The sequence below is a fragment of the Mesoplodon mirus genome (genome assembly GCF_964341445.2).
Source record: "Mesoplodon mirus genome assembly, chromosome: 4".
Lineage (NCBI taxonomy): Eukaryota > Metazoa > Chordata > Mammalia > Artiodactyla > Ziphiidae > Mesoplodon > Mesoplodon mirus.
The window spans coordinates 25,976,306-25,987,446 of record NC_138979.1 but is presented as its reverse complement, the minus strand read 5'-3'; the positions used below and the strand labels follow the sequence as shown (position 1 = coordinate 25,987,446).

Genomic DNA, 11,141 nt, shown 5'->3' with positions numbered 1-11,141 from the left:
ACTTGGTTGAAAAAGCAAAGAATAAAGTCAGGTTTCCATTCTGACCAAAAAAAAAAAAAAAAAAAGATGAGCCCCAGAAATTCAAAGGACTCCAAATCTTAGAAGTTTCACAGGGAGCAGTGCTGAGTGACACTAACAGACAAGGAAATGTGGGCTCATTTATTAATATTGACCCATTTGATTGGAACTCGGGGTCTCGCTTGACTTAATTTCCTTTTTCTGCTCATCAAGGGAACTCTAGCCTTTAAGTGTAAAGCGTGACACTTCAGCTTAGCATTCATTGTCACCAGTCAGATCTGCATCAGAAACTTCGCCCCACTTCCTCGTAATCCTTCTCCAAGACTGCCAAGTCTTCCCTGGCTTCTACAAACTCGCCTTCCTCCATGCCTTCCCTAATGTACCAGTGCAGAAACGCCTTCTTGGCATACATGAGGTCGAACTTGTGTTCCAGGCGGGCCCAGGCCTCCACGACCGCCGTGTTGTTGCTCAACATACAGACAGCCCGCTGGACTTCGGCCAGGTCCCCTCCCGGCACTGCCCGGGGGGGATGACCATTGATGCCCACCTTGAATCCAGTTGGACACCAATCTACAAACTGGACAGAGTTCCTTGTTTTCATGGCTGCAATTGCCATGTTCACGTCCTTGGGGACCACATCCCCTCTGTAGAGCAGGCAGCAGGCCACGTACTTCCCCAGGCGAGAGTCACACTTGACCAGCTGGTTGGAGGGCTCGAAGCAAGCAGCTGTGATGTCTGACACAGAAGGCTCCTCGTGATGGGCGTTGTCAACAGAGATGATGGGGGCAAAGCTGGTCATGGGGAAGTGTATTCTAGGGTAAGGTACGAGGTTGGTCTGGAATTCAATCAGGTCCACGTTCAGGGCCCCCTCAAACCGGAGGGAAGTGGTGATGGAAGATACTGCCTGACTCAGCAGCCTGTTGATGCTGGCATAAGAGGGGTGTTCAACGTCAAGTTTGCGATGGCATATGTCATAGATGGCCTCGTTGTCCACCAGGAAGGTGCAGTCCACATGCTCTATAGTGGAATGGGTGGTGAGGATGGTGTTGTAAGGCTCCACTATAGCCGTGGAGATCCGGGGGGCTGGGTAGACAGAGAACTCCAGTTTAGCCTTCGTGCTGTAGTCTATGGAGAGCTGCTCCATTAAGAGAGACGTAAATCCTGATCCAGTGCCTCCTCCAAAGCTTCGGAAAATCAAAAATCCCTGAAGATCACTGCACTGTTCTGCCTGGGGAAAGTAAATGGGACGTAAGAATTCAGCCAAATAAACCCAGAAGCAGTGGTAACCGTGGGACACAACTAGTACCCCAAAACAAACAGAAACTTTCAGAAAGAACTGGTTTACCATCATTAACTCATCACAAACATATTTACTTTGAAACATACTTGAGAAGTTACTTCTGGAGTAGGAGAAGTGCTTAGAGTTTTACTGTAAGCAAAACATAAATATTCAACTGTCTTTTGCTACACTTGATGAATTTATCTGTATGTGATCTAAAGTAAGGTCTTTATCAATAAGAAAGAAAATGACAAGCAAAATATTGAAGTCATATAATCCCCCTCCGCCAGTAGATGAAGTACGTTTCATTTTTATACCCAGTCTACTGTGCTGGTGTAAAAGGTACTGTATTCCCTAATGATTAGGTCAAACATCAAAATTTTTACTAGACAAAGGATTCTCCAGACACAGGTCCTTAGGGAAGAATTAACTGTCAGTAAAGAGTAACTGATCTCCAGGTGGGATGTGCCTCCTGTTAACTTTACAGATCTTAGTAACTATTGGAAAATGACAAGTTTTAGAGTTCTTTGGAAGTCTCTGATAAAAAGATATGCCATGAGTCAGCAGAAGCAAGAGTAGATGGGGGCTAGTCATTAACAAGAAGGAAATCCTGCTGTTTGTGACAATATGGATGGAACTTGTGGGCAATTAAGCAAAGTGCAATAAGTCAGACAGAGAAAGAAAAGTACTGCATCATCTCACTTATATGTGGAATCGAAAAAAGCCAAACTCATAGAAACAGAGAGTAGAATAGTAGTTGTGAGGAACTGGGGTCGGTGGGGAGATGCTGCTCAAAGCGTATAAACTTCCAGTTATAAGATGATTAAGTTATTGGGATCTATTGTACAGCATGGTGACTGTAGTTAACAGCACTGTGTTGTAAACTTGAAAGCTGCTAAGAGAACAGGTCTTAAATGTTGTTGTCTCCACACACACAAAAAGGTAATTATGTGAGGGATGGATGTATTAACTAACCTAATTGTGGTGGTCATTTGGCAATATATTCCTGTGTCAAATCACCATGACGTACACCTTAACTTTACACAGTGTTATAGGTCAATTATACCTCAATAAAATGAGGGGAAATAAAATAAAACATTTCCTCATAAATATAAAAAGAAAAACAAAATAGTCGACGGGGGCTGTATAGTAAGTGCAAAGGCTTCTTTCCCCTGCCTAGTAAGGAAGGCAGTCAGTGCCCACATCAGGACCAGCCCAGCTTTGAGCATGCACAGGAGGCTCCCAGGGGAGAGGTTGGGTGGTGATGGAGGCGTAGGTAGAAAGTGCTGCTTGGGCGGGTCCCGCAGGGTCACAGGCACACAGGCACTGCCTGTGGAAGGAGAGAGGAGCCACTTGCCAGCTTTCGGAGACTCTCCAGCACCAGATCGAGGATCTCCGGCCCCACAGAGTAGCGACCACGGGCGTAGTTACTTGCAGCATCCTCCTTTCCGCTGACGAGCTGCTCCGGGTGGAAGAGTGAGCGGTACCTGCCTACACGGATCTCGTCTGCCAAGAGGAAAGGAGGTCAGTGCAGTCTACTCCATCCCACCCCTAACTCTTTCACAGCCCTGTACCCTGACCCGCTTTCTCTCTGCTAATGTCCTATAAAGAAATGGATTTAAACTGCCCAACTGGCCTTTCTTAATCAAGGAGAAGGTATAATTATCCCCATATAAATTGAAAGCACGCTTTTCCATCATACACCCTTTATTAGTTTCTCAGGGCTACTGTAACAAAGTACAACAAACTTGGTGGCTTAAAACAAGGGAGATTTATTGCCTCATAGTTCAGGAGGCCATAAGTTCAATGTCCAGATGTCGGCAGGGTTGGTTCCTTCTGGAGGCTTTGGAGGAGAAACTGCCACATGCCTCTCTCCCAGCTTCTGGTGACTGCATACAGTTCTTGGAGTTCTTGGCCGGCAGCTACATCACATCATCTCTGCCCCCATCACAATGCCCCCTTTTCCTGTCCGTGTGTTCTCTCTTCTCATAAGGTGTACTGAGGGGACCACCCTGCTCTTAGAAAATGAGTGCTTTCCCTCTTAGGCAGGAGCTTCTAGGTATCTGATGCCAAGGCCATTGGGGTACATCTGCATAAATACATGTCATCAAGCCAATTTTATCATTATTATTTATAATTGTTATATGGGCCATATATCATCCATATATCCAACCAGATCATTGGACATAGGGCCTCCCTAATCAGGTATGACCTCATCTTAACTATGTACATCTGCAAAGACCCCAGTTCCAAATAAACTCATATTCTGGGGTTCTAGGTGGATGCAGAGTTTTGGGGGGACAACATTCAACCCACCACACATGCATGGTACTTTTGCATTTTAAGATAAAGAGCCAGCTGTGTGCTGGAAAAGCATACCAATCTAAATGATTAGTTATATGCTTCAAAAGAGGCTTTCACGAGAAAAATGGAGCTGGAGGAATCAGGTTCCTGGACTTCAGACTATACTACAAAGCTACAGTAATCAAGATGGTATGGTACTCGCACAAAAACAGAAATATAGATCAATGGAACAGGATAGAAAGCCCAGAGATAAACCTACACACATTTGGTCACCTTATTTTTGATAAAGGAGGCAAGAATATACAATGGAGAAAAGACAGCCTCTTCAGTAAGTGGTGCTGGGAAAACTGGACTGCTACATGTAAAAGAATGAAATTAGAATACTCCCTAACACCATACACAAAAATAAACTCAAAATGGATTAAAGACCTAAATGTAAGGCCAGACCCTATAAAACTCTTAGAGGAAAACATAGGAAGAACACTCTACGACATAAATCACGGCACGATCCTTTTTGACCCACCTCCTAGAGAAATGGAAATAAAAACAAAAATAAACAAATGGGACCTAATGAAACTTAAAAACTTTTGCACAGCAAAGGAAAACATAAACAAGATGAAAAGACAACCCTCAGAATGGGAGAAAATATTTGCAAATGAAGCAACTGACAAAGGATTAATCTCCAAAATTTACAAGCAGCTCATGCAGCTCAATATCAAAAAAACAAACAACCCAATCCAAAAATGGGCAGAAGACCTAAATAGACATTTCTCCAAAGAAGATATACAGATTGCCAACAAACATATGAAAGGATGCTCAACATCACTAATCATTAGAGAAATGCAAATCAAAACTACAATGAAGTATCACCTCACACCAGTCAGAATGGCCATCATCAAAAAATCTACAAACAATAAATGCTGGAGAGGGTGTGGAGAAAAGGGAAGCCTCTTGCACTGTTGGTGGGAATGTAAACTGATACAGCCACTATGGAGAACGGTATGGAGGTTCCTTAAAAAACTAAAATAGAACTACCATATGACCCAGCAATCCCACTACTGGTCATATACCCTGAGAAAACCATAATTCAAAAAGAGTCATGTACCACAATGTTCATTGCAGCTCTATTTACAATAGCCAGGACGTGGAAACAACCTAAGTGTGCATTGACAGATGAATGGATAAAGAAGATGTGGCACATATATACAATGGAATATTACTCAGCCATAAAAAGAAACAAAATTGAGTTATTTGTAGTGAGGTGGATGGACCTAGAGTCTGTCATACAGAGTGAAGTAAGTCAGAAAGAGAAAAACAAATACCGTACGCTAACACATATATATGGAGCCTAAAAAAAAAAAACAAAAAACAGAAAAAAACATGGTTCTGAAGAACCTAGGAGCAGGATAGGAATAAAGATGCAGATGTAGAGAATGGACTTAACATGAGGAGGGGGAAGGGTAAGCTGGGACAAAGTGAGAGAGTGGTATGGACATATATACACTACCAAATGTAAAATAGATAGCTAGTGAGAAGCAGACTCATAGCACAGGGAGATCAGCTCGGTGCTTTGTGACTACCTAGAGGGGTAGGATAGGGAGGGTGGGAGACGCAAGAGGGAGGAGATATGGCGATATATGTATATGTATAGCTGATTCACTTTTTTATAAAGCAGAAACTAACACACCATTGTAAAGCAATTATACTCCAATAAAGATGTTAAAAAAAAAAAAAAAGAGAGAGAGGCTTTCACAAAGAAGCATGCAAACTCAAATGCCCACACCACTCGGTGCAGTTAACACAAATGCCTGAAGCAGTGAAATAGCGTGAAGATGTCAGTATTCTATACAACCAAGCACAACCCTTGCTGGTTTCATTCCCTTTTAAAACAAGAAAACATCAAACCACAGTATGTGCAAGGCCCAGGTCACACTCTCCTACCTTAGAATTATCCAAACAGCGTGATTCCTGAAGATAGACACAGGGGCATTTGAGGGCTAGGGAGGCTCTGAGAATGTTGCCCTGGTTACAGGGGGCAGGATATGCATTGCATAGCAGTTCAGAGCATGTGCTCAAGAATCAATTTCCTGGGTGCATGGCTGGCCTTCCTCACTTAGCTATAGAGCAGTTACTTAGTGTCTCTAAGCCCCAGTTATATCCTCTCACAAATGAGGATGATAGCAAGACTTACCCCAGTGAGTTATCATGAGGATTAGAGACCACAGAGTATGATGCATGGCCTATATAACAATTATAAATAATAATGATAATGGCTTCATGTCATGTATTTATGCAGATGTACCCCAATGGCCTTGGCATCAGATACCTAGAAGCTCCTGCCTAAGAGGAAAAGCACTCATTTTCTAAGAGCAAGGTGGTCCCCTCAGTACACCCTGTTCTCCTGTGTATGACCATGTATATGACCACAATTTGGTACACCCCTACATGTTTAAATTTAATAAAACTGAGTTGAAATTACTTTTAACTAACATATGCACACCAAAAAACAACCACCGAAGTTGGGATGTTTTAAAGATATATTTACAAACAAGTGGGCATATAATTCCAGGTAGACTACTTCCTTCTCACCTGAAGCAATAAGGCTGAGTTCAGTTTAAGTAAGGAATCTATGGAAGCCTGCTTCTTCAAGACAATGTCCAATTGAGTTCCTGAGGGTGGTTAATTCCATAAATTCTTTCAGTAAAATCCACTTTCTGGGAGATCAGTGATATAGCACCACCATTCACAAGTACACAAATTTCTGCCATGTTTCCACCCTGCTCAGAGACCTGGCCCAGCATCCTTAACCAGCATCCACAGGCACTTTGGTGGTTTTTAAACATGATTATTATTTGATGGTTCCTTGGCTTCCTTACCTCCATTCCAGGTTAAGCCTTCTAGGACTCCCCTATATCAAAGTCCTCCTCATTTTCAAGCTGAAACAACACTCACAGGTGTCTGGATGTGTCTTTGCTCATGGTTTCCATTCTCTCTCACCTGTGAACTATTAAAATCCTCCTGCCCAGTCTTCCAGACTCAGAGGAACTATCACTTGGTCCATAAGGTCTTTTCTGATCTTTTCCATAGAGGTAAAGCTCAGGCCTCACTTCCTTCAGATCCCTACACACCACCTCCTCAGTAAAGCTTTCCTTGACGTTCCTTTTGAAAAACAGCCCCCTCAGCCCACATGCAATATTCCCTTCCCCTATGGCCCTGCTTTGTTTTTCCCCATGCTCCAATCGCCACCAGACACACTATTTGGCTTTTATAGGTCTGCACCCCACTAGAATGTAAGCTCCAGGAAGACTGATACTATATATCTCTCCAATGTCAAGATAGTGTCTAGCCATATGAGGCACTTTTATATGTTGAATAAAACAAGGAAAATCAGTGCCTCCTCTCTAAACCCTGGAGTTTATGGTGCTTTGTTTGGACCAGCTCAAGATCCTCAAAATTGCCCTCCCTCCAGGCTGAGCTCTAGAGGATTGGGGGATTTCTTCTGGTCTTTGCCTGCTGACTGTCTTTCCTCCAGCTTGCTTAGCTTCTGATCCTGGGTTTTCCTATTTGCCTAGGTCTTTGGATTAGCACAAGTTAAAATATCTGCTACAATATTCATAATGCTGGGATGTGGCCTCTCACGTTGCTCCTTCAGCTACATTTACCAAGGTCCTCTGGGGACGTATTCTACCCTGCCCAGGATCATGGCACACCAGACTCCAACTAAAGCTCACAGTTGCAAACTCCCATTTGTTTGAAACAAAAATTCAGATATTCTCTTAGGGCACTTATAACTCAAGTCAGAATATGACGTGATTGCCTCTCTCAGGTTCCATACTAGTCTTGCCTGTTCTTGAAACCATCAGTAGCTCCTTATTTTTAATTCTTTCACAACATTTAGCAGAGTAATACTGAGTCAGTACACATCTTGGCCTTGTCATTTCTTAACTTCCACCTATTAATTAAAAAAAACCTTTCTATCATTTCCCTCACATTGACATCAACGTACTTTCTCCATCAGTTTGTTACTTGATTCTGACTTTGTTCTGATGAGGAAATGAACTCCAATCCAGATTGTATTTTCCAAAGATGACTGTAATGATATTTCCTATCTCACTTGTGCTTCTAGAACCTCACTACTTCTGAATCAAGAGGTGAGGTCTATATCCCTTCCCAGGATGGATCTTTGTAACCGCTTCAACCCATGGAGGACAGCTGAAGTGACACAACGTGACTTCTGAGGCCAGGTTATTAAAATGCCATGGACTTCTGCCTTGTTCTCGTGGGATGCTTGTTCTTAGAACCCAGCTGCCATGCCACAAGGACGCCCAAGCAGCCCACAGAGACCCCACAGCCCTGGCTTAGCTCTCAGCCAACAGCCAGCACCAAATCGCCAGCCAAGTGAGTGAGCCACTTTCAAAGTGAATCTTCCGGCTCCCACGAGTCTACCTTCCTGAGACCATATGGACCAGAGAGGAGCTGTCCTCTGAGCCCTGTCCAAACTGCAGATTCATGGACAAAGTAATGGTCGTTGGTGTTTTAAACTGCTAAGTTTGGAAGCAATATATTACACAGCAGAAAATAATTGATATAGAGTACCAAACCCAAACCCACCCTCCTCTGTAGTTTTCTCTGAAGTCAGCAAGACCCTTTCTCTCCCCAGCATTTCGCCAGCTCCATTTCAAGTGTTTTTGCATGAGATACTACAACATCTGCTGTTAATAATCATAAGTAATCATCTTATAATCATTAATCATCATTTCCCCACAATTAGATGAGTTATTTAGCTCCTTCCTTCTTTGGAATCATGTTCAACTATTCTATTCTCTAAAAGCAGGTAATGCCAAATTTCAGCTTCTTTGTCAGAAGCTTCTAGCAACTGGCTTTCAAACCCAGGAAAAGATTTAATGTTCTGTTACAGTAGATTGTGTGGAAAAACTAACAAGGTTTTCATTCTTTTCATCACACAGAAAAAGAAGGCTAAGCTAGTTTTCCCTTTGGGTTTGTTTGTCATGCTGATCACCCCAAGTGTCCACTGAGAGATGCTCTAAATTTGGAAAAGGGCCATATGATCCCATTCAGATAGATTCATATAATCTGATGATCTGACCCCACTGATACTTGTTTGTTTGGGTTGTGGACCTGGTTAAGTACACTAGAACGTAAAATGTACATTACCTACAATAGTTGGCTCCAGGTCCATGAAGAGTGCTCTGGGCACGTGCTTCCCAGCTCTGGTCTCACAAAAGAAGGAATCGAAAGATGCACCCATAGGCTCCGTTTTGGCACGTGCCTGCAGATCCTGCCTGCCGTCGAGAACAACGCCATCTGGCTGGATTCCGTGTTCCAGGCAGTAGAGCTCCCAACAGGCATCCCCAATCTGGACGCCAGCTTGGCCGATGTGGACAGACAGGCACTCCCTCTGAAATGAGCCGTAGTGTTTAAGTTACAGCTGTGCATCTTCCTAACACGATAACACGAGCTCTATCACTCAGTAGGTCCACTCAGGGCTGAGAGAAAGCAGGCTAGCGTATGCCAGCAAGAGAACTTTGTGATAAAGCTAATGAAAACTGTCTCATGGAAACCAAAAACCAAGGTACAGGTAAGCTTCAGGAACAATTAAACCAAGGACTCCAATTCAAACAACATAAATTAAGCACCTATTGTGTAACGAGCTAAGAATGAGTTAAGACATATCATATATGAATAAAATCAAGCTTTCTCACCTGGAAAAAAAATTAGTTATTGGAAAGGAATAAAACCAAAATCAATGTACAGCCTGTTATATGTTAAAACCCACTGCAGTAAATCTCATATCTTGAGATTTTACATTTACTGTTCATATGTGCTCTAAATAAGGAAGGATGTTCTAAGCTTAAAAGTAGTGCAAAATTTACCAAGGAAACATGCTATAGATTTAATAACCCCAAAATGTAAAAACTCCATACTATAATAAACAAACAAAAATACTGATGTATATAAAAAAGGATTTATGTATAGCCCTTCATATATGAGCTATACATAAGGCAATTTTAAATACATCAATTAAAAATACTTGAGATATCTATTAGATAAACAGGAAAATGACATAAACAAATGAATTACAAAAGAAAGAAATGATCTAAAATGCAAAGATTTAGGCACAATGGCATTCACAGTATCATTATGTATAAGAGTAAAAACCAAGAACCAATCTACTTAACCATCTACCTATTGTTGGGCATTTAAAGGAAAGTACATTGATACAATGGCATGCTATGAAAACCTTCAATAGTTAACAAAAAATTGTATGACATGGGGAATGCTTATGTTAAAATGTTACGGGAAAGCGTATGTTATATAACTGTATATAAAGTATGATGTCAAATACATTTAAAAATAAGCTTACTCAGCCATAAAAAAGAAGGAAGTAATGCCATTTGCAGCAACATGGATGGGCCTAGAGATTATCATACTAAGTGAAGTAAGTCAGAGAAGGACAAATATCATATGATATCACTTATATGTGGAATCTAAAAAATGATACAAACGAACTTCTTTACAAAACAGAAACAGACCCACAGACATAAAAAACAAACTTATGGTTACCAAAGGGGAAGAGGGGAGAAATAAATTAGGAGTTTGGGTTTAACAGATACAAACTACTACATATAAAATAGATAAACAACAAGGTAAACAACAAGGTCCTACTGTATGACACAGGGAACTGTATTCAACATTCTGTAATAAACCATAATAGAAAAGAATATGAGGGCTTCCCTGGTGGCGCAGTGGTTGAGAGTCCGCCTGCCGATGCAGGGGACACAGGTTCATGCCCCGGTCTGGGAAGATCCCACATGCCGCGGAGTGGCTAGGCCCGTGAGCCATGGCCGATGGGCTTGCACATCCGGAGCCTGTGCTCTGCAACAGGAGAGGCCACAACAGTGAGAGGCCCTCATACCGCAAAAAAAAAAAAAAAGAAAAGAAAAGAATATGAAAAAGAATATATATATGTATAACTGAATCACTTTGCTGTACACAAGAAACTAACTCAACTTTGTAAATCAACTATACATCAATAAAAATAAACAAATAAAATAAAAGTAAAAATAAGCACAGAAAAAAGTCTTTAAAATGCATCAAAATATTAACTCTAGTTACATCTGGGTAGAATTTTTTTTCCTGTTTAAACTTACCTATTTTCTTCACCCTCACTAGCCTCCCCTCTCCTCTCCCACTTTTAAATTACCGTTCACTTTTATTTTTTTTAAGGCAAACAACTTTTTTTTGGTAATTTAAATATCTACTCATCTAAGAGAGAGGAGAAAAAGTTAAATCCTAAAAATCTAAAGGGACAGCAATTGCTGGCTTTAATATCATTGTGTTTTGATTGCCAGTGGTCATGGAACAAGTCTGTGCAGAGGGTCTTACAGGGTGAGAAGTCTGTTTACTGCATCATCAGGACCCTTCAGGCTGTCTGCCTGGTATGCTGATAGGCAACCCCGCCCTCCTCTGTCTGTCCGTGGCTGCACTTTCCCAAGGTCAGAGATTCAACCACAAAAAG

General features: G+C 41.8%; 1 protein-coding gene across 1 annotated transcript; it reads right to left on the bottom strand.

The window, feature by feature from the left end:
• Positions 1–301: 301 nt before the first annotated feature.
• Positions 302–9,074, bottom strand: TUBAL3 (tubulin alpha like 3; the record flags this gene model as incomplete). Its single annotated transcript, XM_082619062.1, has 3 exons — positions 8,777–9,074; positions 2,651–2,803; positions 302–1,242 (listed from the first exon to the last, which is right to left on the bottom strand). The coding sequence occupies exons 1-3, from the start codon at positions 8,868–8,870 to the stop codon at positions 302–304; spliced, it is 1,188 nt and encodes a 395-aa protein (XP_082475188.1). The 5' UTR covers positions 8,871–9,074.
• Between the last annotated feature and the right edge of the window lie 2,067 nt (positions 9,075–11,141).